The sequence below is a fragment of the Lepisosteus oculatus genome, chromosome 2 (assembly GCF_040954835.1).
Source record: "Lepisosteus oculatus isolate fLepOcu1 chromosome 2, fLepOcu1.hap2, whole genome shotgun sequence".
In the NCBI taxonomy this organism is placed as follows: domain Eukaryota; kingdom Metazoa; phylum Chordata; class Actinopteri; order Semionotiformes; family Lepisosteidae; genus Lepisosteus; species Lepisosteus oculatus.
This window is the reverse complement of record NC_090697.1, coordinates 75,621,724-75,649,688: the sequence shown is the minus strand read 5'-3', so window position 1 is coordinate 75,649,688 and position 27,965 is coordinate 75,621,724. Positions and strand designations below refer to the sequence as shown.

General features: G+C 53.6%; 1 protein-coding gene and 1 long non-coding RNA gene across 6 annotated transcripts; one reads left to right on the top strand and one right to left on the bottom strand.

The window, feature by feature from the left end:
- Positions 1 to 45: 45 nt before the first annotated feature.
- tfe3a (transcription factor binding to IGHM enhancer 3a) lies at positions 46 to 25,846 on the bottom strand. Of its 5 annotated transcripts, XM_015337709.2 has the most exons (11): positions 25,703 to 25,846; positions 25,100 to 25,327; positions 12,641 to 12,754; positions 7,769 to 8,009; positions 6,814 to 7,041; positions 5,324 to 5,419; positions 3,234 to 3,351; positions 2,886 to 2,942; positions 2,277 to 2,352; positions 1,109 to 1,256; positions 46 to 651 (listed from the first exon to the last, which is right to left on the bottom strand). In XM_015337709.2, the coding sequence occupies exons 2-11, from the start codon at positions 25,318 to 25,320 to the stop codon at positions 178 to 180; spliced, it is 1,773 nt and encodes a 590-aa protein (XP_015193195.2). In that variant the 5' UTR covers positions 25,321 to 25,327; positions 25,703 to 25,846; the 3' UTR covers positions 46 to 177. The 5 variants fall into 5 exon arrangements, with proteins under 5 accessions (XP_015193195.2, XP_006625353.3, XP_069039921.1 ...); XM_006625290.3 differs by having other exon boundaries at positions 25,100 to 25,846; XM_069183820.1 differs by lacking the exons at positions 25,100 to 25,327; positions 25,703 to 25,846 and adding an exon at positions 16,518 to 16,722.
- Positions 15,962 to 16,963, top strand: LOC138225061 (uncharacterized). Its single transcript, XR_011183626.1, has 2 exons — positions 15,962 to 16,284; positions 16,512 to 16,963. It is a non-coding gene; the product is annotated as an uncharacterized lncRNA (long non-coding RNA).
- Positions 25,847 to 27,965: the final 2,119 nt, after the last annotated feature.

Sequence of the window (27,965 nt, the reverse complement as noted above, 5' to 3'; positions counted from 1 at the left end):
CGAGCAAACAGGAAAGACGAGAAACCGTAAAACATAGCCCGACTCTTATCTGCTATCTAGAATTCATATGTATATTTCCGCTCCTTTTGTCCATCTCACTTTTCAGCTCGGGATTAAAAACAGACCTGGCGGGTGCTGCCCAAGGGCCTCACAGCGCCCCCTGCCTGTGCTGCTCGGTCACAAGTCCTCCTCCATGCTGAAGCTGCTGCGCCGGCTGCTGCTTTTGGATGCCCCCGGGGAGACCGAGCAAAGCAGGGGGTCGGCGGCCCCGACGGGCGACAGGGCGCCCCCATCGTCCATCAGGATGTCGCCCAGGCCCACGTCCGACATGAGGGCGGAGTTAAAGGCCGCGGCGGAGTCGTCCAGCTCCGCGAAGCTCAGGGAGCCCAGGTCATGGGGGCTGTTCATGGCCACGCCCCCCGGGGAGGTGGACGGGGGCGGGGAGATGTAGGAGGAGGGGAAAGGCAGGGCAGCCCCACCCCCCAGGCTGCTGGCTGGAAGGAGAGAGGCGGACAGGGCGTCGCCCGAGCTGGGCTCCAGCTGCTGGCTGCCCTGCGGCTGCTGGGGCTGAAGGAGGCTGGCCGCCGGCTCGGTGCCGATGGAGGACGCCGGGGTCGCGAGGCCGTGCAGGCGAGCTTGCATCTCCAGCTCCTGGAGAGAAAAAGTAAGTCGTCAAGACAAAAAATACAGAAGATTTAATTTATTTTTACTTAGAACTGTATGCTTGGTTTAAAAATCACACATTTAGAAACAATGCCTGAATTCTCAAGTCCAAAGCATTGCTGTTGACTTAATGCAATGATGCAGAGACAGTGCTGTATGACGGAGCTTAGCCCAGCAGCCAAATAACTTGCAGGGAGGAGTTACAGGCAGCTCAAACTGGGCACCGTGATTCTGTTTTGGATGGCACCACGGGATTTGGGAAACAGGTCTGGAATTTCTGATCCAGCCCGAGAGAGAGGAGGGGATGAAAGCCAGGAAGGGACAGGAGGGAGATGGAGCCAAAGAGCAACAGCACCACCCGGTGGTCAGCCAGACCTCTGCTGTCGTACCGCTCCTGGGCGGAAGAGTCTGGCCAGAGCAGGGGCTTGCTGCGTGCGTCTCTCACCTGAATCCTGAGCAGCAGGCTGCGGTTCGCATGCTCCAGCTTCTTCTGCCGAGACTCGATCTCCCTGGCTCTCTGCTGCTCCTTCTGCAGCTTGCGGATGTAGTCCACCGAAGCCTTCAGGATGGTGCCTTTGTTCCAGCGCATCTCCCTGTCATGACACGGGAGGGTCAGGAACATGTAGGAGATTTGTTGTGGCCCAGATAAACAACTTGCAATAATTGGGTGTATTTACATAGTGGAATAAATCGCAAAGGATCCCAAGGCTCTTGACAAATAGGAGTGAGCTACTTCCCCCCCCATCTGGGAGACGCACAGGGGCCAGTCTGCACCGGCTGCCCCCCCCCGGGAGACGCACAGCATCGGCAGCCCCTCTGTGCTGCAGATCAGGAGGAGGAGTGAGAAACTGCTTCACCAGGTGAATTAAGGACGGACTTAAGGGAGACCAAACTGCTCCAGCCGTCTGCTCTGAGTGGAATTTCGTCACGACACCAGGGTTAGCACTGGTGCTCCTACAAACGGCAACTGGATCATCTCCCAGGTAGTGAGTCCCTTTGTTTGATATCACATCTTGAGAACAACCTCCCCTGCAGCACAAAATCACCACACTGAGGCACTGGTTTAGAGAGAAAAGTGCCCCCTACTGGTCCACTAGTAAACCTTATAGCTACAACCTGCTATTCCATGGAGGTCTCCCATCCCAGTACTTCTTGGATGTTAGCTGTTCTAAGTAGTATGGTTGTATCATTTGTCTTGTTTTCTAACCCCAATTCCCAAGACTAAAGCCCTTGTGCTACACAGGGGCACAGACACCTTGACGAAGTGTCGTTGGACTCCACCCATCCATGGCAGTGCCCTGCCAGCTGTGCGCCACCCTTTGGGAAGTCCCCGTCATGGCTGGCTGGAAGCAGTGGGCTGGGGAATGTGGAACACACCCACTTGGATTTCTGTCCCGGTGAGGACTACCCCACTCCAGTTTTACAGCAGAGGCCCTCTGGGCTTGAACACGTCAGGGCACGTGTGTCGCACAGCCTGCTTCTCCTGTTCCTCAAATCTAGTCCCCACTGATACGGTAACACCTACACGTGCACATGTGCAAACGCGCCCACGCACCGATACACACGTTTGTGTGCAAAGTCTCATCGGAGGGCTGCAGCAAGAGGACACTTACGGGTCGCTGGACTTTGGGATGAGAGTTCCCAGTTCCTTGATCCGGTCGTTGATGTTAAATCTCCTCCTTCTCTCAACTACACACAAGCACACAGAGACACACAGTTACAGCTCGGCCCGTCGGGGGGGGGGATCTCGTCGGAGCCCTTCCCATCATGCGTTGGGTTCTGGTCGTGGTCCCTGCTGGGCCAACCAGCCCTTCCTCTCCAGGGCTCACTGGCGCCTATAACTGATCTGCCTGCTCATTTCAACTGTTTTTTCTGCTCTCGGCCCTTCGATTCACAAAGAGAAAGGGGCTCCTCTTGCCACAAGCCCAGAGCTGAGGAATACCAATACCCTGTTACACCAGGCCTGCGCTGAAGAAGGATATTCCTGCTGTTTAGTATTTTACATTGCCGTACCTACAAATGCAAGCTGTAATTCTAAATTCATTGTAAATGAAAGCCCGATCTGAAACCAGAACTTGCCCCCGACCCGGACATTAGGATCCGGGGCCCGGGTCCTGCCCCAGCACGGCCGGTAATGTGGGGCGCTGAGTGCCCACAATCACCCTGTACAGCTGCACAGAGCCAGCGGTCTGTTGGTGGCTCGCAGTGCGCACGGCACTCACTCAGGTTGTGGTTGTCCTTCTTCTGCCGCTCTTTCATCAGGGCCTTCGCTTCGGCTTCTGCAAGCAGACGAGTCAGACAGAGACCCGTTAACCGCAGACGGGTCTGGACCGCGCGGGGAGGGGTACCGGCCGGCCACGGGGATTGTGGATCGCGAGGAAGGGGGGGGGGAGAGGAGGAGGAGGGAAGCCTGCAGCAGGACGGGAGAGGAAGTGAAACGGGGAGAGGCAACAGGGAACGACGGGTTCTCCCGGAGAGGACAGCGGAAAAGGGGCGAAGATCTCGGGATGGGAATGTGCGGGCTGGAGCGAGGCGGACGGAGCTGTGGGACCAGGTGTCCAGCGTCCTACCGGTCATCTCCTTCTTGATGTTGGGCAGGTCCGCCGGGCAGGAGTTACTGACCGTGATGGCGGGCGCCGCCACGCCCGGGCCGCTGTACACATCCAGCAGATTCCCCGACACCGGCAGCTGCGGAGAACCAGAACGGCACGAGTCAGAACCCGCGCAGGTCTGCCCACGGGGAGCGGCACCTTTACAGCAAGAGTGCTGGGTGTCTGGAACAAGCTCTGAACAGGGTCTGACTGTGCCGCCCGTCTTCTGGAGAGTGCCTATAGCTGGGAGCTGCTGGGTCAGACCCTACTAGTAACCAAACAAACAGGACAGACCGAATGGGCTCCCCTCCTCTCATTCGTAAGCGTACTGGAACAGTCGACTCCAGAACCTGCCCTACGACGCTGAGCTGCTTGTTTCTCAGGGGTTTCCCAGTATTTACAAAATGCTCTGTTATTCCGAGGGGAGGGTGAGACTATTGGTTTTGAAAAAGCAAGACTAAGTCTTCCGACCATTCACAGCACGGCCCGTCTCCACCACGCAGGAGTCAAAACACAGACACGGCTGCCGAGCTAATCTGTCTGGAAACAACACTGCGGAACAACACCGGGCCTGGTAGACAACACAGTCGGACACACACGCCGTTCCCTGCAGGCATCACCAGGCTCCAGGAGGCTGTTTCTGCCATGTGATGCCCACAGATGAAGGCACGACCCGAACATTCAGAACCGGGCCCATCGAGGTCATACCTTTAAGACCGTGAGAGCTCTTCCAAAGGAGAGGATACAGCTGTGGCCCGAAATAGTTATTTGCAAGTTAAACAAAAAGTCTAAGAAAGCAAGTAGCCCAATTAAGTTATCGATTAGCGCTGGTGATATAGAGCTTATCTAGAAGGGAAACCAGTAGACACAGTGTTCCTGCAGGACCAGGGCTGGGAATCACTGGTTTTACGCTAAAGGCTCTCAGAGAGGATCAGATAAGTTTTTTAACACATAAGGTGTTTACTGTCAACCTGGTGCATATACAGTGTACACACCGTATACCAGGTGTACAGTTACTAGCACAAAAGCCTGAAATTACAAAACAGAAACGTAACCGGATCTTCCTCAAGTTTAAATTGACAACTTCTGTTTGACTTATGCGGAGCAGAAAGGTTACAGAAACCTGCAGGCCCTGTTAACTGCCGCAACAGAAGAGTAGCAGGCATGCCTGGTATCAGCACAGTGTGCTTCTGTGTTACCACACGTGCTTCAGAAAAATACACCACAACAGCACAACCTTCTGCCCACATCCACAGACTCCCGGGGCATTTCTTCACAGCTCATAACAGCGCTGGGGCATCTATCCCAGCGGTTTCCCGGAAAGAGCAGGAATCTCCCAGGATAACCGTGAAAACACGAAAGCACGCCTGGCACCACCCTCCCCCAGTTGGGGCATTTTCTCGTCTTTTTCTTTAAAAAAATAAATAATCTGCAGTCGTATTTTACCTCAGCCTTCTTCCTCTTCTTGTCATGCTCTGGCAGCAAAACACAAATTCTCATCTTCAGCGCGATTCTCTTCCTCCGAGCCCCAGGAACCCCGAGAGCCGGCCGTAGAGAGGTGGGAAATGTGCTCGGTGGAAGTTACTCTACCGCTATCTCTGCTGCGCACACTGTGTCCTCCCTCTTCTTCCTCCCTCCCTCTGTCCCTCCTGCCTCCTGCCTGTTAACCCCACCCAGGGGCTGCTGGCCTCGCAAGTCTTATCTGCGTGTCAGAAGTGGATATTTACTCCCACCTCACAGACGGATTCCAGCAGCTCCCAGCGGATTAATCTGCACCATGAGCTCGGCTTCTTTCCTGGCAGGAGTAGAGCAGCTTGCAACACAACCTCATTCATTCTTTTCTGCTTTCACCTGATCTAAACTTCTACTGCCTGAGCTGTCTGTCCAGCTCTACTGGCTGTCTTATTATTACGAATAACAATGAAGTTGCAGACTGTCCCTGCAGTCTTCCAGGACGCCATATTGGAAGCCCTTGTGTTTGTGTCTTGTTTTTTTTTAATTGTGTCTATTCGATTTGGTAACTTTGATTTGGAGCGTGAGGCTGCCGTGTTTCTTGAAAAAATACACACCGTATTGGGCATCTGCAGGGAGGTGTCGATGAAAGACATGATGTCATCATTGAAACTGGACTCCAGGCTGATGATATCATCAATGACGTCATCGATCTGAGGACGGAGAGAGACAGGAGAGGAGATTTTCAAGCTGGTTCCCGAGCAGAACTCCTGAATTACAGAGCCCCCGTTATTACATTTACAAAGGGAGTTCACTAAATAGGATCACTTTTAATAAAAAAAACAATAGCGTGAATGATGGACCATTCATTTGGAAAATGAGTTTCTCTCAGAATGTTGCTGATTTCAGTGCAAGAGGTAGCACTAATATCCACACAGCAGCAGGGCATTCAACTCCGGGGACTACTGCACAGCAGTCTGACCCACTTCTGGTTCAATTCCAGTTATTACTGTTAAAAGTCATTTTCAGAACAGAAGAAGGTTGCCCAACGAAAGGAAGCCGATTGGCCCATCCAGCCTGCTTGGTAGCTGAGGATCTCATCCAGCTGTTTCTTGAAACAAACCAGGGTATTGGCTTCAACAGCCTGGCTGGGCGGACTGTGCCACACTCCCACCACCCTTTGTGTAAAGAAGTGCCTCCTCTGCTCAGTCCTCCGTGCTCTTCCACAGGCAGTTTCCACTTGTGTCCAGTGGTTGGTGTCTCACTGCTGGTTCTGAAGAAGAACCCCTCCGGGCTGTCTCGGTCGATGCCTTTGAGGAGTCCGAACACTTGCATCAGGTCTCTCCCATAGTCTTCTCTGTTCAAGACCGAAGAGTCTCAGTTCCTTCAGCCCGTCAGCGCAGGACAATCCTTTCCTCTTTTCAAATTCTAAAATCTATCAAATCGCATGTATCCGTTTATAGCTGCATTTCTGCTTTTTTTCCCCCTCCATTATTTGACCAAGAGGATTCAGCCCGAGAAGGATCGCAGTGCTGGGCCACAGGAGCCTCGCCGCTGTTCCTGGTCTCCCTGCCTGCCTGCGGGCTAGTGCAAATGCCATTAGGGCCTCTGTGTTGTATTTGACGGGAGAGTGAGACGTGGGGCCTGTAATGTGAGACGGCGGTGAGGACAGGGATCCGGGGCTCAGACGCGGTTCACACGCTGACCCCCGGGGGCTGGAACTCACTGACCCCCGCGCAGCGCGAGAGGGGCCGAGAGGGACGAAAGGTCTCCCGCTGCTGCCGATCCCCGTCTTAGTTACTCGAGCTCGATACGTTCCAGAGCTCCTAGAGGTCACTGGTCTAGAGCTCTCTAGAGACCTCTAGAGGTCACTGGTGATCTTAACGCACCAGTCACACCAGACGGGGCTCTCTCGAGTCCGGGCCTCGACGAAAACCACTTAAAAAGCGACAGATGTCCGGAAGAGACTGTGTAAAGAGATATATAATTCGGAGGAAATGAGATTCTCCTGGGAGGCCGTGCGGAGTCAGGGGAGCTCTTGCACGCGAGCAAGCATCCCCCAGCGTCGCGGGTTTGGGGGACCTGTGCCGGGACTGGGGCGCCTTACCTCCTTCTCGGAGTTGGAGCCCAGGTTGAGCAGCGCCATGGGGCTGTTGGGGGCGCTGCTGGCCGCCGCCGCGAGCTCGGGCGCGGAGCCCGGCTGGGGAGAGGGCGACACGCCCAGCGCCTGGGTGGCCACCTTGTTGCCCAGGGTGGTGGACAGGTACTGCTTGACCTGCTGGCGCTGAGCCTGCTGGATGTGGTACTTGGTGGGGTTCTCCAGGTTCGTCTGCACCTGCCAGGGGGGGGGCGACAGAGTTAACACAGGCTGCCAGCACTGCTGAGCACACACTCACTCAACACTGCTCTGCACTAACACAGCCCTGGCTTCACGTGTCACTGAACACAGACTCACTCAAGACCGCTAAACACTAACACTGCCCTGGCTTCATGCATCACTGAGCACACACTCACTCACCACTGCTGAGCACTAACACTGCTGTGGCTTCACGCGTCACTGAACACCGACACACTCAACACTGCTCAGCACGGACGCTGCCCCGGCTTCACGCGTCACTGAACACTGACTCACTCAACACTGCTCAGCACGAACACTGCCCTGGCTTCACGTGTCACTGAACACAGACTCACTCAAGACCGCTAAACACTAACACTGCCCTGGCTTCATGCATCACTGAGCACACACTCACTCAACACTGCTGAGCACTAACACTGCTGTGGCTTCACACGTCACTGAACACCGACACACTCAACACTGCTCAGCACGAACACTGCCCTGGCTTCACGCGTCACTGCACACTGACTCACTCAACACTGCTCAGCACTAACACTACACTGGCCCCAAGTGTCATTCAGCACATTACTGAACACTACGCATCCGTCAATACAGGCTTACTGACTGAGCGCTACTTCACACTACAGCTGGGTTACACTGACCCCGAAGAGGAGACAGCAGCCATCCCATCATCCTCCCAGGCAGGGCCTGCCCGTGTGACTCTTACCTTCAGCACCTCGACGGGCACCTGCGCGGGCGGCGGCCGGGAGGCGGGGCTGGGCGCGGACACGCTGATGGCGGGGGACGGGTCGGAGGGGCGGAGCTGCGCGGCGGACGCCTGCTGCTGGGCCTCCCTCCGCTCCTGCTCCCGGGCCTGCTCCCGCATCAGCTGCTGCCGTAGCAACACCCGCGACGTCATGGCGGCGCCCGGCGACGAGGAGGCGGGGCCTGCGGGGGGCGGGGACGGGCTGGGGGTGGAGACACACAGAGGGAGTGAGGACCACGCCTTCTCTCTCCTGCGTTAGCAGTGCAGCTCGTTAACGGAAAACCCATTTGTTTTGGAGAAGATAAAATAAGATCAAGATAAGATCACTATCAGTCATATACAACTTCTTGCATGAGGAATTTGTCTTTTCGAGAAGCTTGGGGTCAGAACGCAAGCACAGCCATTTATTCGGCGCCCCCGGGGCAGCAGGGGTTAGGGGCCTTGCTCAGGGGCCCAACGGAGTAGGATTCCTCTGCCAGCTGTGGGATTTGAACCAGCAACCTCCCAGCCACAGATCCTGAGCCACAGAGTCACCACACCGCCCCACACTCTGCCCCGTGTGAGAGAAACAGAACTAGCTAGAATACAACATACCGAGTACTTATTTAGTACACGTTATCTTTAGTCATAAAATTCTCCCATGACTTTTATCTACTGTTTCCGAGAAATACCAGATCCACGATCGTTTTTAAAAGGAGTGGTGAGGCCTGGAAAGCGAAGTCAAACTTGCAGAAAAAAAGGCTTCCTGCTCCTCAGCAGTTTTTTTTTTTTTACGTCCTCCTTAATTGACACAGTTTGAGCCGTTCGCTGAGCTGCTGGAGCTCCTACACAGGGCCCTCAGCGCGGGGACGTCTGTGGCGTCGCCCTCCCCTGCCTTGCCCTCGCACCCGCGCACGCGGTCGGCACAGGCCGGGATCTTCAACAGACAGACCCCCCCCCCCACAAACGCCCGGCCCTGTGTGATCTCCTGCGCCCCTGCGAGGCCTGGCGAGGACGATAATCCCGTCTCCTGCAAAGCCAAGCTCTTTGCTCTTTTATTCCTGGAGCTGCAGACACTGAGCCTCTGAGCCCGAACACTGCTGAGTCACTGTGACTGGCAGAGCGCGCGCTGAGCCACGAATCCGCAAAACCGTTCCTCCCTCCTCGCGAGCGCAGACCCCCCCGCCCAGCCGCCCGAACCGGGGTGCGCGGGGTGAGCGGTCAGGGTCGCGCCTCACGAGCCAGGCTCCGACCCCAAGGAACGAGTCTTCGCAAAGCAAAGCCCTGGAGCACGTCAAGACCGCTGAAAACGCTCGCTGCCCGAGAGCAATGGATCACACTTGCACTGCCTGCAGGCGTCACCGTGTGAGGGGGGGTAAAGGTGAGGGGCCGCTGTCGCAGTGGGAGGTTCCCCTCTACCACCGGCCTGGCCGCGCTCCTCCTCTCTCAGCTCAAGGCTCGGGCTGGGCATGTCAGGTCAGGTCAGGCGCCACCCCACCCCCGGAGCTGGGCCACGGGCCGGACGAGGAGTTCTTCAGTGTGTGAACGCTGCCTAGGGCGAGCGCCGAGCCAGACGCTGCTCATCTCCGAAAGGGGAAAGGAAAAACGTCGAGGGGGCGGGGGTGGCAGTAGGAAATCCCCCGCTCAGAAAGTGACTTCCTGCTCGGGGCCGCAACGGCTTTGCCTGCGATCTCGCAGAGCACGAGAGCCGCCTGCTGTTGTTTTTTTAAATGCCCCTCCAGGTATCCAGGGGTCTCTCTGGGCTGGAATTTACCCCAGGATCGGGACCGGTACAGTGAAGTGAACTGAGAGGGCAGGATGGCCCCTGAATGGGATGCCAAATCGTCACAGTTGAAGCAGCAGCCATGCTTGTGCCCATTTCCACAGCTCACCGAGCCACAGGGCAAGGCCAGGGCGTGCCCGGGCCCGGGACTCCACCTGAACCGAACCATGACCTGCAAAACGCAACCGGGACTCGACCCCGAAATACTCCTTTTAGAAATCACCAGTCAAGCGCACCAGCTGCGTCAGACAAGACCGAACTTGAAAGCCTGTATGACGGCCGATGGGGACCTTATCTCTTCAGACTTGTGCTCTGGCTGTCCTGCGAGGTGCGAGACTGAAATATCTCAACAGGAGGACACAGACACACAGGCGTGGAACTCCCCGAGCGTTCGGCCAGGAGCTGGGGAACCAACTCTCCCAAAACTGCGGAGGCCACGCCTGCAAACTATTTACAACGAAACCTCTGCTTACTCTTTGTCAGGCTGCGCTGCAAGGCACAGAACCGCTGTGCTCCCCTGGGTGTGGCCCTGTAGCTCCTGGCGGACAGAAGGCCAGGATCAAGCCCCGTGTGGCAGGAGGGCTGAGCTCTCGCAGATTCAGGGCCCGGCCAGGTGTGCAGAAGCATTCTGGGAAGCAGAGCACTGCATGTGCATTGTGGGAAGCAGAACTCCCACGGAGGGGAGAACGACGAGGTCAAGTGTCCCTGCGCAGAACGAGCGCTCAGTGGGGAACCGAAACCAACCGCAGTCCTACTTTCATTTAGCCAGTATCTGAGACACCAGGAACTGTGCCGTGAGACCTGCAGAATTCTGAAAGCTTTAAATCTTGTCTGTCTTGTGAAGAGCAGAGCCTTGAAGTCGAGGGACCCAACTCTGCCAGCACACAGATTTAGTCATCAGACCATCCCGTGTGTATTGTAATAATGACATCACTTTCCAAGACTGTTCACTGCTCATACAAGAAAAGACCCTCTTGTAACTCAGAATCCACAACCGGTACACAGGCAACAGCTGGACTGACTGGACCACAAACCCGGAGAAGCACCTGGAGGTGAGGAATAAGAAGGAAAAATAAATTGTTCTCCTTCCATTTCCAGAGGGCAAAGAAAGACCCGAAACTTGTACATCTGGCAGGGGACAAAAAAAATTCCTTTCAAAATTCCTTTCCTTTCAAGTTTACAGATGCCCTACTTGGAGGAGACTGCTCTTTCTGTGTGCCGCTGCGCACGCCAGCGCCGACAAGCTGATTAATGTGATGCAAGCATGTGTTCCCAGGGGTCTGGAAAACTTCCTGTTCCTTCGGGCCTGATGTTTGAAGCTCGACGGATTCTCCGCACATCCAGACTCCAGCCTGCCGAACGGCTGGCCCTTCCGGAGCAGCGGAGCGGAGCATCAGGGCCCGACAGCAAACATGACCGCGGACGGTTTGAATCGGACAGATAACGTGTCCCCTGCTCGGCCCCCGACGCGCCCCCTGTCCACAGAAGTGGACAGGTCAGCCACAGGAGAGAAAGTCGCACCTGGGCAGGACTCTGTCCGGCCCCGGCCAGCTTCGGCGTTTTGGCCACAATACGGGTTGGGGTCCGGGGGAGGTTGAAAAGCCAGAAAGCCCACGTGTTCCCTCGTTTAAAAAAAAAAGGGCGGTGTTTGGTACTGCAGATGGAGTTCTAGCTATGATGAGCCTGCATCTTTAACTGCGAGACCCCAGTACAGGTTTAGACTGGAGCCTGCTGGGCTCCTGTAGGGCCCTGTTGTGTTCAGTCAATCGCTGGTGTGACTCCTCAGTGTCTGATCCTCTGGCTGTGCAGCCCAAGACTCCGTGCCTGTCTTTAAATAGTGGACTCTCTCTGAGGCTTCCTGCTCAGGGCTGTTAATACCTCACCACAGATGTGTGCAAAGGTTACGTCTAAAGGTCGCAGTTAGATCTGCATGTTCGTAAGCAGCAGAGACCAGTGTCTCACACACTCATACAGACGGAAACACACACACAAATCGCAAGACAGCAAGACAGCAAGACAGCAAGACAGCAAGACAGCAAGACAGCAAGACAGCAAGACAGCGGCTCAAACTGATTACAGACAAGCTCTGAATTGTTGGAAAGAGTTGGGAAGGGTTTTGCAGCAGATACACAGGGGAACAGCAGTGTGGGAACATTTTCAGAGCCATCCATCTGTTCTGAATACCCCCTTGGTCCGATATAGGGTCCAGCACAGGGGGGCGGTCAGCTGCAGCCTACCCTCGCAGACGATGGGCACAAGGCAGAATATCCCCTAGACACAGACACACAGGGGGCAATTTAGAGATGCCAATCTACCTACACACCATGTCTTACCCACGCAGAGAACATGCAAAACTCACAGCTTCTGTATCAGGCCCTTAACCATGCTGTATTGAGAGCACCGGGCTACAGCTTCTCTATGCAGAGCCAAGATTAGCCAAGACTTTGCTGAAGGAGTCTCTTGGAGAGCTCTGGTAACGCATTTAGTGTTTTTTTCTAACCTGGTTCACTTCAATTGACACCAAAGTAAGACAAGCATCTCTCCTGCCTCTTGCAGGAACACTGCTGGTGAAGCACCACTGGTCTGGACTCTGGCTCTGCGTCTCGGTCTCTCCGCCCAGGGGGGAACGTGTGATGGGCTACCCTAATAGTTAACTGATCCCAGGATCTGAGACGGCTGTATCTTGAAAGAAACCAGGGTATCGGCTACAACAACACGGCTCGGCAAATTGTTCCACACTCCCACCATCCTTGGTGTAAAGTGCCTGGCCTGCTCTCACAGTGCACAAGGGAGGGACGGGCTGGGGGGAGGTGGTGTGGGGGTACCCGAGCGTGACCGGCTGGAGTGCAGAAGTATTGGGGTCACCTGAGATAGTCAGGCTGGAAGCGCAGCAGTGTGGGGGAGTTTGGGGGTGCTGCAGCGTGAGGATCACTTGAGAGAGACAGGTTGGGGCGCAGCAGTGTAGGTGCAGGAGTGTGGGGTAATTTGGGACACAACAGTGTGGAGGTTACTTGAGACAGGTTGGGACGCAGCAGTGTGGGGGAGTTTGGGGCGCAGCAGTGTGGGGGTACCTGAGTTCGACCGGCTGGCTCTTGAGCTGGTAGAAAGTCTCTGCGCTGGAAGCGACGATGTTCTCGACGTCGATGTCGGCGACGATCCCGGACTCGGGCAGGAGAGAATCCAAGCTGAGGGGGAAGAGGAGAGGGAAAACCCATTTACAAACCCCCACGGAAGGCAGAAGGGACATCCGCCGCTCAAGCGTCCTCCTGGGACGAGCAGCAGGTGAAGAAGAACCTGCAAACCACAACCAACACCATCTGAAGCAACCAGGACCCTGCAGGGAGACCGACACCACTGGAGCAACACCGGGGAGCTGATGGAGCCAGCCAGCATGAGGAACCGCAATGAAGAACAAAATTCATCAGGATTTGCTTTACTCTTAATTTATTTGGCCGATACTTTTATCCAAAAATAAAACTGCAGTTTCATAACGGGTTGTTTTCGCCGGGCGAGCCCGAGTGAACCGTCTCGCGCAAGAGGACAACAGCAGAGTCCCTAGCCAGGATTTGAACCCACAACCTTCCAGTCACCAGCCCACAGCCCTGTCTACTCCTCCACACCACACTACTGGTAAAGCACCTCCAATGCCAGCTGTACAGCAGCACAAACCCCACAGTGTGGGAAAAGACCCTTCTGGACTGGAGACTGAGGCTCTGCAGCTGCACAGGCTGCGGTCATCTACTCTGGGCAGCAGCAGCTGCTGGCTGATCTGCCTCGTTTGTGTCGGAGGAGGAGAAGTGCCCAGAACCGGGGCGGAGAAGGTTCCAGGCGGACTTTTCTCTGGCTGGGTTTCTCCCTGTGTGTCGCCCGACACCGCGGCGCTCCGGAATCTGCACAGGAAAGGCACCGAGTGGCAGGGAACCCTACTCGCGCTGCTGGTCTTGGGTTTCCCACAGCCCGGCTGCGCACAGAACCGGCTGGACTTGCTCAAAGGCTGCGTTTTCCTGGAATTCGCTCCGACTCCGCGGAATATACCATCTGTCTACAGAGCAGATACAGTACGTGCAGTGGGACTGTTCAGATATCCCATCAGTCTACAGAGCAGGTACAGCACAGGCAGTGGGACTGTTCAGATATCCCATCAGTCTACAGAGCAGGTACAGCACAGGCAGTGGGACTGTTCAGATATCCCATCAGTCTACAGAGCAGGAACAGCAGGGCAATGGGCTGCATATCTGTCTATCAATCCATCCAGAGAGCTGGGACAGCAGAGACCACAGGAGTCCCCTCGTCCAGCAGTGCTTCCAGCTGAATCCTGCCCTGAGCTACACGGATCTGAGCAGGTCAGCAGCTCACAGTCACACTGCAGTCTATAGAAGGATGCAAGTCTGAGTAGCTGCTGCATGAAGAGAGAGCTTGTGTCCCATGTTCTGGTGGGTTGTTTAGTCAACAGTGTGGGCCAGCATCTCAGTGTGTGTCAGTTTGCGTGCGTGCCACTGTGCATGTGTATGTGCCACTGTGTGAATGGCAGTGTGAATGTGTCTGTGTGTGTGTGTGGCAGTGTGAATCTGTCGGTAAGTGTGTGCGGATATGTGGCAGGGTGCACTCTGTGTGCGTGTGTGGCTGTGTGTCTCTAGCACTGTGTGGGTGTTTGTGTGGTGTGGCACTGTGTGTGTGCATGGCATGACATTTGTTATTTTTATTTTGAATTGCCTCTCCTTTTCTATTTGAAGGTCACTCAGCACAGACAACAGTCTCTACTTGCAGACAGGACTGGGAAACAGAGATGGTCCAACAGTACTGACCCCCCAGCTCTGCTAATTAACCTTAGTCTGCATTAACACCCAACGAGGCCTAATTACCCTGCAGGGCTTTCAGGAGCCTGAGGCAGATCAGACCAAACACTTTATCCCAACACTGTGATTCCAATCCAGCAGCAATATGCCTCCCAGGGTTGTTGTCATTTTTACTGATTTTTCTGATGCATTAGAATTTGTCTCTTCAGAACAGACGAAAGTTTCAAAACGAGAGGAGACCATTCGTCCTGCCCAGAGGCGTTGGGTAATAAGTAGTTAAGGAGTCCGAACACTTGCATCAGGTCTCTCCCATAGTCTTCTCTGTTCAAGACCGAAGAGTTTCAGTTCCTTCAGCCTGTTAAGGCTGGGATTTACTTTATGTATTACTGGAGCAGATGGATAAGAACATCTGCCAAGCTAATTAATAATAATAATAATAATAATAATAATTTGAATGCCTCACACACACTGGGGCCACTCCATCTTGCAGAGATAAATATGCTTAATGTAAATATGAGCAGCACAAAAAAAATACATTTGGGGATTTCTGAAACACCTCAGGGAGTTCTGTGCTGTTCTACACACAATACATTCTGATACAGTATCGTGCAGCACGTTACACAGAAAACTTCCCCAAAGCATCACACAATGCAGCTTTGATTTATGAGGAAAGGAGAGGCCCTGTACAAGCTCTGTTTCAGAGCTGTCCTGAAGCCCCTGTGCATGCGCACACGGTGGATACACGCATGTGCAAATGAATAGGCCACATTGTGATCGCAGCAGGGAGCCACACACACACACACTGCCCTGCAGGGCTCTGCGATTCATAAATCAATTATAGTTTATAAGAGGATATTTTGCACTAATCTAGCAGGCCTTGCGGTTCAGTGGAAACACGAGGAAAGTGAAGGGACACTTCAGCTATACTAAACCTCCACCACTGAGAAACCCTTATCCTGGTTTGTCTCTCCCGCACTCAGGTCCTGCCTGGGATCCAGTTCTGATCCCGCTGGTCCAGCCTGTGACCCAGTTGTGATCCCGCTGGTCCAGCCTGTGACCCAGTTCTGATCCTGCAAGTCCTGCCCACAGTCCACCTCTGATCCCGCAGGTCGTGTCCACGAAAAGGGTTCTGATCAGGCAGGTCTTGCCCACGGACCGGTTCCGAGGTGCTCCCTTAGAGGGAGCAGACGCAGACGCAGCGCTGCCGCCCCTCACAGGGGGAGGAGGTGCACATCAAAGAGCCGGCAGACATCCAGAAAGCCCCCCCATCCCAGAACAAGCCCGACCCAGTCCTGCCGGCCGGAGCGATCCAGCCGCCGGGCACACGATCAGCAGCAGAGCGCAGCGTCCAGCGGGGCTCTGCCTGTCCGGGAAAAGTTCCAGAAGTCGGCAAACGAGCTGAAGTTAACTCGCAGGGCCCTGGGGCACAAACCCGGCCCGGATCAGATCGCTGCGCAGTGGGAGACCGGTCTGGCTGCAACAAAACACGCCGCGGACTTCCAAACCAATACCACCTTCCCCACCGTCCACAAGCGCTGAAGGGGTTTTCCTGAACAAACAATCTGTTATTTTCACTCATTTTGTTTTGCTTTCTTTTTTCTTTTTTTTTTTTGGGAGGGAGGGGGGATATCTACTAATATTCCACGCTGAAACCACCTCTAACCCGGGCCAGACGATCACGGTAAACTCGCCACTGAGGTGCGGGGAAAGGCGAATCGAAAACGAAAGCCGGGGACGAGCTCGGAAGCTCACGGCTGCCTTCCCAAGCTCACTCTCCGCAGGTACCGCACCTGCCCGGAGCCCCGACAGCGCCCTCGCCGCGACAACAGCAGCGCGACCCCCGACAGCTGCAGCCCAGCGCCCCTCCTGCCTGTGCGCGTCGGTCCGGCTCCCCCAGGCGAAGGCTCGACTCCTGCTGCGTGAGTCCCTGCGCCTCCCAGCACGATGAGTTTGCTCGGGCTTAGCTACGCTCCTGCCCGCTGTACAGCTCCGGGCAAACGCGCACTGCACGGCGGCCGGGGAGCCCCATAACATCGCCCGCTGCCGCCGGGAGAGGGGGCGAGAGAATCGCAGTAATAGAAGCAGTTTAAAAATAATAATCATCATCATCATAATAATGAAAGGTGTGTTTATTTTCGCGGAGCAGACTCACCCACGTCCGTGGGGCCGGACGGCCGGGCCGGCGATGGGTGCCGACGGCCTCGCGCGGAGCAGCCCCTTTTGGAGAAGGAAAACCCGGGCTCCCCCGCTCCCCCAGACAGGGCGACAGAGGGGTGCGCGGCGCCCCGGAGTCGCCGCTTCCTCGTTCACTCCTGATTCGCCCCCGTGAAGGAGGAAGGCGCAAGCCGCGTCTCGCAAACCGGATTTTCAGAAACCAAAATAGCCGATTTGTTGTTTTTTTTTTCTCTCAAATACCAAATCTTGTCGAGGCTTTTTTTTTTCCGGCGTCGAGGACGTCAATAGGAAATAAAACGGGCCTCTCGGGGTTTAAAGCTTGTTCTTTCCGCGCTGATCAGCGCGTAAAACGAGAGAAAATAAACGGGTTAAGTTGCGCATATCCTAGGAAGCACCGACACATTGAGTTGTTGTTGCTAAAAATAGTTGAAAGACCTGAAAACATTGCCGCTGCCCTCGCTGTGGCCACCAGGGGGCAGAGCTGCTGTTCAAAAATGTGTCCAAAAAAAAAAGTTTTAACGTTTGACGACGATTGCGCGAGAGAAACGTAAACACAGCGGTCAAACAGCACGTTCCCGTTTTAGCTGTAAGGGTCGGGAAGGTGTATTTTTGGGGTCTACGTGCGTTTTCATACAAGGCGAGGTCAGCGCGAGCATTATGAGCACAGCAGGGGTTCCCTACCCTGATTATGGGGGTCCCCTGTGTTGGCTGGTGTTCAGTCCAACCCAGCTGTTAATCAGTGGAGCTAACTGACGCTTTTGACTGATCCATTTGCTTGGGGGGCGTTAACGTTTACTTTTTTTCTGCACACAAGGAATGGGTTTAAAACACTTCCAGACTTGAAGCATTTTGCTCCAGTAACCAGAGCACACAGGACGTGAGACAGCGTCTCCCCAGCCTGATCATTAAGCGTTTGCTGGGTCTCAACGCCCCTCAGCAGATCGGTTTCTGCTGCGCTGTGTCAGACACCCTCACGCTGAGCTCGTTTTCCTCCTGCACAGGGTACATTTCAGCCCAGTGACTCTGGGACGGGACAGGGTTCACACCTGTTGATAATCCTGTCCAGCCTTTTAAGAGCGGAGAGGAAACAGAACATTGAACCCTGTGAAACTGCGACTGGGAACTATGTTGGTTTCAAATATTGTGTTCAGGGGTGTCCATGACTGACCATGGACTGATCATCCCTCCCGAATGAGCACTGGACAACCCTGCTGCAGACACACTGACCATCTCTCCAGGACCAGGACTGGACAGCCCTGCTGCAGACCCACTGACCCCTCCAGGACCAGGACTGGACAGCCCTGCTGCAGACCCACTGACCCCTCCAGGACCAGGACTGGACAGCCCTGCTGCAGCCACACTGACCCCTCCAGGACCAGGACTGGACAGCCCCGCTTTACGCAAATCTCGCTCCTGCTCAGTCAGAAGTGTCTGCTTTGCCAGCTGGATTATTTAGGACATCATCCGCTGCTGCCGGGGAATTATTGGAGCTACGAAATACAAAACCTTCTATTGTACTGATGCTAAGACCACTGGAGACCAGGAAGAAATCCTCCACAATCCTGAGCTGATATTATTGCAGAATTACTATTCCTGTGCCACAAGCAGCAAGGAGCAGGCCACCACGTCCCTCCACAGACTACGACAATGCATAGGACACAGAAGGCAGTCACAGGCCCACGACGTCATTAATATTAATCATCCAGTTTTTCGTTGATGCCTTTCCTCCAATGGAAGTGACCTTCGTGCCTTTGCTTGCACGTTTGCACAATTAGGTGCTTTACTGGAGCCAATCAGAGGGGAGAGCCTTGCACAACAACAGCAGCCCTCTGTCCCTGGATTTGAACCCGCAAGCCTCCGGCACCGAGCCCAGAGCCCTGACCCCAGACCCCTAAAGAGCTTCGGCTGGTGCTACAGAGGCAGGCACCACGCAGACGGATCTTTTCAGCTAATTGGGTGTAATTACTGGAGAAGCCTGCTCATTCGCAGGGTGCCACACTTCCCTTCGCCCCCCTGCAGAGGGCGCTGTTCACCTCTCGCGCCCCACGTGTCGCGGACAGGGCCGCTGACGTGAGGAGCTGCCCGCGCTGGGGCTGTGTCTCACGCCGAGATCCCCACAGATGGAGAACTGAAAGTGCTGAGAGCGCGGGTCGACCGCCGCGGCACTCTTCGACACGCACGCCTCAGGCCCGACATATCTCAGCGTCACGCTGTCCCCCGTGTACGGAGTTTGCGTGTTCTCCCCGGGCCTGGGTGGGTTATCTCCGGGTTTCCTCCCACAGTCCAAAGACATCTGGTGTGTTACTGGCTTCTGGGAAAACTTTCCCTGTTGTAAATGTGTGCGTGTTGGTGTGCCCTGTGATGAACTGGCGTCCCATCCAGGGTGTACCCTGCCTTGTGCCCACTGCCTGCTGGGATAGGCTCTAGCTCCTATGCAACCCTGAACTGGAAGAAACGGTTGGAAAACCAACTGTGACCTCAGGCAGCCCAGCTGAGCCTGCAGCATCTGAGCTGGGTGCTGCTGCCACCCACAGCAGGGCAGCCTGGGCTTGGAGTGGTGGCTCTGTGGCTCAGGATCTGCGCCTGTGGCTGGAAGGTTGCCGGTTCAAATCCCCCAGCCGGCAGAGGAATCCTACTCCGTTGGGCTCCTGAGCAAGGCCCTTAACCCCAACTGCTCCAGGGGTGCTGTACAATGGCTGACCCTGTGCTCTGACCCCAGGCTCTCTCCCTGTCTGTGTGTCTCATGGAGAGTAAGCTGGGGTATGCAAAAAGATAATTCCTAATGCAAGAAATTGTAAAGGGTTAATAAAGTAATGTTAAAAAAAAAAAAAAGCCTGGACTTGGACCTGCAGCTCTCTGGAGCAGGGGCTACCGGTCCTGTTCCCCGAGACCCACGCTGGCTTTCGTTCCAGCCAAGCTCTCAGCCGTACAACCAGACTCCTAATTCCCTTAATAACAGGACGAGTCTGAATGGCTTTCAGAGCTTAACCAGGCAGGAAGTAGCCTTTAACTATTGCATTTCATCATTAAAATCAAATCCCCAACTTGAGCAGAAAAACAAAACGAATCAAGTAGGTTACTGGTGATTGAACTGGGCTGGAAGGGAAACCAGGGGTGGGAGTCGCTGGGACCAGGGCGCAGTCCTGGCCCGCTGGGCTGGTATCTCCAGCTCATCCTTCAGTCCTTCAAGCATGGTGTTTTTGAAGGCCAAGACGCTGCAATAAAACCTATTCTGTAACAGGAATCTGAAATTCGAGAACGGAGTCTGTGCAAGGAATTCACTTCCACAACCAAAACACGCCAAATACTCGGCCAGAGAGATTCGATGGCGGAGCTGCCTGTCCTCACCGTTCTTGCGCTCATTATTAGCCCACAACAGGGTGTGTGCAGCTTCCCCTCCGCCCCCTGACTTAACCTTTCACACGATATTGCGAGTTCAATGGGCCACTTCTCTCCCCTGGTCTGTGATGAAGTATTGCCCGAGAGCACAGGTGTAACAAAACTGAACTGGACAGACCGTCAACAACAAGGAAAGACACTCAGTGTTTTCATCTGGACTAAGCATGGGCTGACCCCAGCCCAGCAGAGCCAGGAGTGACTTAATCAGACCAATACTGACTTAATTATTACTCTTTAACATCTTTGTTTTAACCAGGCCTGCCCTCACTGGGGATTGAATCCAAGCCAGTGCCGCCTACTGTGCTGCAGTTGAATTATTTTATTCCGAATCAGCGGGATACTGGACTGAGCAGTCAGAGCGTCCCGGATCTGCAGGCTCTACTCTAAGCTGTACAGCAGAGGCACAGCACATGAAGCACATAATGGGAAAAAAAAGCACTGCTCCAGAGCAAATAAGGAAGAAATTCACGACTCCAATCTCCGTGTCCAGTAATCACCCCACAAGGCACGTTTTTTACAGTTCTCCCCACTGAGACCTCTTGCATGTTACTGGTTGAGAAACACTCACACATTCCATCTGCTGTCTAGAACGCAGGTGTCTGAATCCTCCCCTCTCTTACAGTAAAGCGATGAGCAGAGTTGCCTCAGGCACTCTTTGCTGCCAGCAAACATACTGGACATTTTTCTGCGGTTGCATTAACAAAGGCTCAATTAAGGAACGAGGATTTATAACGATGCTGTTTTTCCTCCCCGTTTTGTGCAGTATTGTTTACGAGATCCCTTCTCTGGGCACTGTTCCCTCACCATGACCCCGGGTTCGAACCCTCAGAGAGAGAGCTGAGAAATCTCTTTTAACGACACAAAAAACTTTTGTTCACTCACTCACTCCTTTCTCTCTGCCGAGGGCAGGCAGGTTCAAGTTTTGAGCTAGTTTGTCAACTGTGGGAAAAGACTCCTTTTTGCTGTAGAAGTAAAATCTCTGACTTGAGCAGCAAAAAAACACAAAAACAAGTTCCCAGACGCCGGAGCTCATCGATTTGGCTGGTGCGGGTGGGGTGGAGGGGGGGCTGTCGACTGTTTTTACAGAGCAAGAGAGAGACAAACACAGAGGAGGGGGGAGAGGAAAGGGAAAGGAATGCGACTCGAACCCGGGCCTGACAGCACGCCGAACGCCGGGCAGGTGGGAGAACAGGGAGGGAGAAGTGAGGAGCGTCTCGAAAAGAGAGCAGGAGAGCTCTGGGGAAGAAGAGGAGAGCAGAGGCAGCCCAGTGTCAGAAAGAGAAAAGCAGGGAGAGAGAGAGGGCAGGGAGGAAGTGGAGGGAAGGGTGTTGTTTTTGCGCAATTTTCAGTAAAAAGAACTCCTTGTTTTTCCGTGCGGAGAGGCTCCAGGGGAGGAGCAGTGCTGCTCTCAGCAAGAACTGCGAGACCACAGTCTGGAGAGCTGGAGCGACAACAGCCCAGCCCCCCCAACAAAAAACAGGACTTCGCTGGGCAGATTTTGCTGACTCACATCCTCACAGCTTCAAGGTCCACAGACTCGCAGCCGAGACCCGGCAGAGCTCCCCGGAGCTGGGAGGGGGTTATCTCTCCTCTGCCTGAAATATGGGTCAAAGGTCAGCAGAGTCTTCTCCTCCACGCCCACAATAATAGGTCCCACAATCCAGTGCACGTCCAAAACCGTCACCTTTATGAAAAAGTCAGAAAGCACTGAGGCCACGTGGCAGATGGACAGACCGATCGATTCAGACAAGGTTCGGTTAGATTGGAAACCTGCAGGGGGCGACACGGTCCTGGTGGAGGAGCAGGGTTCGAGCCGTGCTCGCAAGCACAAGCCGCGCGGCCGTGGGGTCAGCCCACGCTCCATGCTGGGCAGGAAGTGTCTTGTGGGAGGTATACAAGGGCAGGTTAATGCCCACTGCGCAGAAAGCAGAGAGCTCCCGACTAAACAAAAGTGCTGAGCTCATAACTTTGGTGCCGTTCAGCACAAGGTCTCCTTCGCTCTGCCTTTCGGTGGCTGTGCTGAGAGAGCAAAGTGCACTGAAGAGCAGAGTCGACGGACGCCTGACGATCTTACTTTCACAGAGTGTGCTGTCTGCAGAAAGGCAGGCGGTTCTACATGGAACTGATTTCTGATAGGCCTGTTCTCCTGTGTGTGACGCTGGCACGTGGACCTACACCTTCACACCTGGTGTGTAACTCGCATGAACAGGAGGAAACAACTAGTCCAAACAACAGAGGAGCCACAAGCAAGAGAAGGGCCGTTTTGAGCCCGTTTGGTAGCTCAGTAGTTAATTGATCCCATCCAGCTGTTTTCTGAAAGAAACCAGGGTATCGGCTTCAACAGCATGGCTGGGCATGGTGGGTTCCACCCTCCCACCACCCTTTGTGTAAAGACGTGCCTCCTGCTCCCGGTTTTAAATGCCCTTCCACGTAGTTTCTGCTTTTTTCCCTCTGCTCCGTGTTTCATTGTTTATTGTGAATGGAATCCTGGGCTTAGTGTCGGCACTTTCAGGATTTTGAATAGTTGTGTCACATCTTCTGATAGTCTCTCGTGTTCAGAACTAAAGAGCCTCATTCCTTTTAGCCTGTCAGTGTGGGCCGAAGGAGCACACACTATTCTTAATCCTTACTGGTGCGTTGTGCAATTTTAGCAGGTGATAGGACACGAAGGGTGGACAGGCCCCACAGCACGAGCTCTCGCCTCCAGCCACTGTGAGCACGAACCAGGGGTGAGTTCCAGAGTCGGCGCAGCCAGCGATGTGTAGGAGAGTGAGAGAGACTGCACCGCAACACCACCAAGAGAATCCGTGTCCCTTCAGGAACAGATACTAATCACAAACCTTACTGTATAAGGAGCCCTTCACGATACACCATCTCAAAGTTTTAACGCCCAGACATCGGTTGTCAAGCACCGAACAAAAACCTTAGTGGCCTTGTAACAGTCTACAAGTAGCCTTCAGTATATCCATCTGTGCTGGAAAACCTGCTGTTTTGGGGGACCCTGTCTCTGTAAGGAGAGCAGTGCGGGGCAGTGCTCAGGGTTCCGGACCTGTAGGTGGGAGGTTGCAGGTTCAAATCTCAGGGGAGACACTGCTGTTGTACCCCCTGAGTGAGGAGCTTCCTCCACACAGCTCTGGTGAAATTCCTGGGTACGCAAGGCGCTTTCGATGAAACCCTCAGCGGAAAACCTTTCATCAAAACGAGTGGTTTGGCAGTGGAGTCCGACTCTCATCCGCGCACGGAGAGAGGACATGCGCCGTGGCCAGTGTGCCTCACCTGGTTGAGGAAGGGCAGACCCTCTCAGACTGCCGGGACTGAGCCAGAGCCGTTCCAGGGGTGGGAGTCCCGGGTGCGAGACTTATATAAGCAGACAAGATTAGGATCCAACCTTCTTCCTGAATTCCTTTTACAACCTGGCTGTAATTCCAACAGGGACAGAGGGTTAAAGGACACCCTGACACTGCCCTCTCCCACACGCCCCTAGACACCCCAACACTGCTGCTGTCTCCCACATGTCCTGGGACACCCCGATACTGCCACTCTCTCCCACACGTCCTGGGACACCCCGATAACGCCACCCTCTTCCAAACGTCCTGGGACACCCCAATACTGCCACCCTCTCCCACACGTCCTGGGACACCCTGATACTGCAGTGCCCAGACTCTGCACCCTGTCACTGCCCAGCAGGTGATAGGACACAATCCACTGCATCTTGGCAAACAGGAAGAGGAAGTCGTCCACCTGGCAGTGCGGGAGGGCACGCTGGACATGCGAGGCCGTGACTGAGGCAGGCAGACTCTACAGGTTTGACCCAGGATTTAAAACATCTCTGACACCCCAGCCCAGTATTCTTCAAATCCAGTTCCCCCCGTTTTCTTCCATCTCCCTCTTCATTCAGGGAGAATCTGCCTGGCTAAGCAGACAGGTAAAGGAAGGGTTAATACAGACAGTGCAAAGGCACACCACTGCCGTAATGACAAGCTACTGGCGGCGAATTAGACTCTCTGTACGTGATGAGGGCAGCTCTCCCTTCTCCTGTCGGCATGTCCCGTGATACCCAAGACCTCCGTCAGGCCGGGTCAGAGAGAGTGATGTCGCGCAATGAGCCCTTTTCCACGCACACATATACACACACTACACAGCCACATAAACCGTTCTCTCAGCATTCTAGGTACTCAGAGCCGACTGTGCAATAGTACCATGGCCATGCCTACAACTCTGGAACAATGTGAATTCAGAATGTGGAACTTATTTAACTTGTTACAAAAGGGGTACGAAGGAGGAGGTTCATCCGGAAGAGGAGGCGGGCACAAGTTGCGTAAAGCAGTCTCGTAAGTCGCATTATTTAAAGGCCGTGCAGAAAACGTGACTCTGCTCCAGTGAGCGGGTTTTACACACCTTGCACAAACACAGCCAGGGTTACACAAACCAGGGGAGTCTCGCTGGAGCCACAGAACAGCCGCTATCGGGGAAACTCCTGGCGCCCGAGCCTGTGTGAACGTGCCCAAGACAAAAAAACTGCCACCGGCTCTTTCATTTCTCTGAAATACCAGCTCGCTGTACTGCCCTCACAGACCTCCCTTAAAAATCACAGCCAGGCGTGACCGTGTGTCAGCGAGAGGCAACGTCTGCCTTTCACAAGCAGCATCTTGACACCCAGACTCTGGAACAAAGAGCTCGGCTCCCCGGAACTACTTGTGGTAAAAACATAACTGCATCCATAAAACATGTTGTATATATTTTAAACACACTTAAATCATCCTATTTCACCTAAACAGAAGCAACACCTACAGTACGTACAGCACCACAGTAGTAACAGTAGCACGTAGTAGTAGTAGTAGTAGCTGCAGTTTCAGAGGAGTAGTAGCAATAGTAGCTGCACTATTGGATTAGTAGCTTTAGAGATAGTAACAGTGCCGTAGTAATAGCAGCGTGTAGTAGCAACAACAGTAGCAGCAGTACTTTTAGTGATAACAGTAACCGCAGCAGTAGTAGTTCTAGTAATATGTAATGTAATGTAATGTTGTAATGTAATGTCATGTTTCTTTATTAGCCCTGTACAATTTCTTGCATTAGGATAACAGTAGCTACAGCACTATTAGTAGTAACAGTAGCTGCCGCGGTAGTAGTATTTGTAGCAACAGTAGTAACAGTACTAACCTAATTAAGTTGACAGTGTCAGCGCTCGAGTCCAGGATGACGAAGACTGTCTGCGGCTGCTCGTGCGGTGCCAGTTGCCCAGGTAACGACACCTGCTCGCGCACCCCCCTGTCACCCCCGTCGACTCCGATGCTGTCGGCGTCCGGATGCAACTGCAGTGCCGGCGACAGCAGTAATATTCCCTGAGATCTCTTCCCTTGGTCGGGGGCGACGGCAGACATCTCTCAGCTGGTTTAGGAGAAAACAACAGCTCTTTTAGATCCCTCTTCTCGGCGTGCTGCTTAGAAACACACTTCAAAAGCAGAACGAAGTTTACGGAGGATAATGAACCACTCCACACGGACTCCTTAATCAATGTCTCTATCGGAGCAAAAATCAATGAATTATATCGTTGCTGCTTCCAATAGCCTTAACAAAATCAACGAAAAGCTTTTATAGGAGGAGCACGTCCTAAAAAAAAAATCCTATTTGAAAAGTTTCGGGTTTTCCAAACGAAAAATTAATTTTTAGTCACTTGTCGGCAGTTTTCAATATAGCGCAGTCGTACTACAAGTTGAAAACAGCGTGCAAAATAACGGCAGGCGGGGGTATATTAAAATATACCTCAATATTCACGCAATTCCATATTCGCCAGGCTTCAAAACAACCTCGTTAGGATGCGAGCTGCGCTCCCTCGGTGCGATTGAGGCAGAGTGACTGAGCTGTTGAGTCACCCAGAGCCGGCTACAGCACAACACGGGGAACTCCGAGGTGACGTAACCCTGACACGGCCGATCGGCCGAGACGAGACGGACAGGCGGCTCAGCCAATGGAGCGAGAAGAGGAGCCGGGGAGCTCGTCTTACCCAGCCAATCGGCGTGAGGGAGGAGGGGGCGGGGGCGGGCGTTCCGCAGATGTGTAGGTCAGAAAATAAGGGGTCGTGCGCATAACGTCGGGCCGGATGGGGGGGTGACAGGAGTTACCCAAGAGTTTAGAAGTTACAAAAACAGCGTTTTTTTCCCTCCCTCAGCGTTTTTGTTTTAAACGGCGTGGTGTTTTTTTTTTAACCCAAGGTGAAAATGTCCTCATCAAATACGTTTCATTGTCCTGGATTTGTATTTTGTTACAAACGCCCCTTCATCGTCTGTCAGCCCCTATTCCTTTATGTAGCGCCTATAGCCTATAATCTACGTACCCGTGCCAGAAGTAACACATCGGGCGACTCACTGGCCTGTAACCGAGACACGCTAGATCAGAATCTGTATTTTTCCATTACACACAACCTCCAAGTGAAAAACATGCTGATGATTACAAAGGAAAACCTACAGACTGTCACCGGATAAGTGTACACACCCCTGAGTTAGTATTTTAACACAACCCTAAAGCTCTTCAGCAAATCCAAGGTAGATTCTCCGTGGGCACTGTACATTTTCACCCTTTTATACACGCAAGGTCTCAGATTTTCTTAGCCCTGTGCGGTATGACGTAACTGGAGCTCCCCCTAGTGGTGTTCCAATGAGACAACACCCGGCCTCTTGGGTGCAGTACTGCCAACAGAGGCCGGTGACGCTTGAACTTTGTCAAGAGGTTATTATGATTTAGCGGTTCCGAAAGAAATGCCCAAACACACTTAACAGAGGCGTTTAGGAAAACGAGGGTTCGACAAGCCGCCCCCTACATTCCCCACCAGTGTTATTGGAGCAGGAGAATTTGCCTCCCCAGGACAGACCTGATCGAGTCACCAGTCTGCGCTGGAGATGCTGGGTTCGTTTGGAAGGACAGACAGCGGACCGCGTGTTCCTCCGGAAACAGGGTTCGGTGGCAGTGGCTAATCTGGGTAAAATACTGAGTGATTTTAACATCACTTGCTTGAATAGATCTCCATTCTTAACGATATAAACTGCTGTTGGCGTTTACAGTTGCTTTCCCGCAATGAGAACTTGAATAAAGTCAATGAACCAGACAGACTTTCTTGCGTGACACTAAAACGAATTTGCTTTACAGTGTCTAAATGATTTAATAACACGTTTAATAGCGTGTTTACGCTTTACTGTTAATGCACATATGTTGTGTTTTCTTCGCAATACAGGATCTCCGAATAAGTATTCAGGTTGCTAGTATCTGGCACTTTATTTTCAAAGCGTTTATGTGAGTGAATACAACAGTAATAATTTTCGCAGTTTCACAGTCTATCCTAAATCGGACTTTCCGTCCTGAGGCCTGTCGAATTGTCATTGACTGATTATACACACTTCTCTGTCGCCTGGCGACAGGCTGGTACAGTTCACGTCATGACATAATAAACGACGGGCCTTGCCGTCAGCAACCAATACATCTCAAGAGCCCAAGAAATGATGCACTCAAATTCAATGCGTGAGAAAACGGAACGACGACGTGACAGGCGACAACTGGCATTATCACGGCGTGACTGAGCTGCAAACGCGACTTTCTCAGCGCGGTCGGATTATGCAGAGATTCGCACGCTTGGTCACTGGTCAATCGGTCATATTAGTCTGGCAGGCGAGTGGTCGAGCCCAGCGGACAGAGATCCAGGGTCACCCCCTCCCCCATCTGTCCTAATCCAGATAGACGGGACAGTGAAATGGACGGTCACGTTCAGTAGACGCGAGCTGTAAATCGTGGCGTGACTGTTGAGGCTCGTTTTCAGTGCCTTTAAATAGAGAGATTACATCAGACTCCCGTGATCCTGTGCCGGCATTAATAGATAACTTGTTATCAGCAACCCGCGGAGCATTTGTTGTTGTTTCGTTGGTACACCTCTATCTCCAAAACCAGACAGGAGTGTGGAGGAGCAGTCTGGGTTCTGGGATAACTGCTAACTTCTGTTGATCTCTTGAGCAATGTGCCTCTCTCAGCCGGCCCCAGT

Bases quoted from the DNA above. Each gene is read 5' to 3' on its own strand.
- tfe3a (XM_006625290.3), bottom strand. From the start codon at position 25,320: ATGTCTGCCGTCGCCCCCGACCAAGGGAAGAGATCTCAGGGAATATTA. The intron at 12,755-25,099 runs GTTAGTACTGTT...CTTCCCCCTCAG, and splicing joins GACACTGTCAACTTAATTAG to CTTGGATTCTCTCCTGCCCG. The intron at 3,352-5,323 runs GTGTGTATTTTT...GGTTCTCCGCAG, and splicing joins CCCTGCAGATGCCCAATACG to CTGCCGGTGTCGGGGAATCT.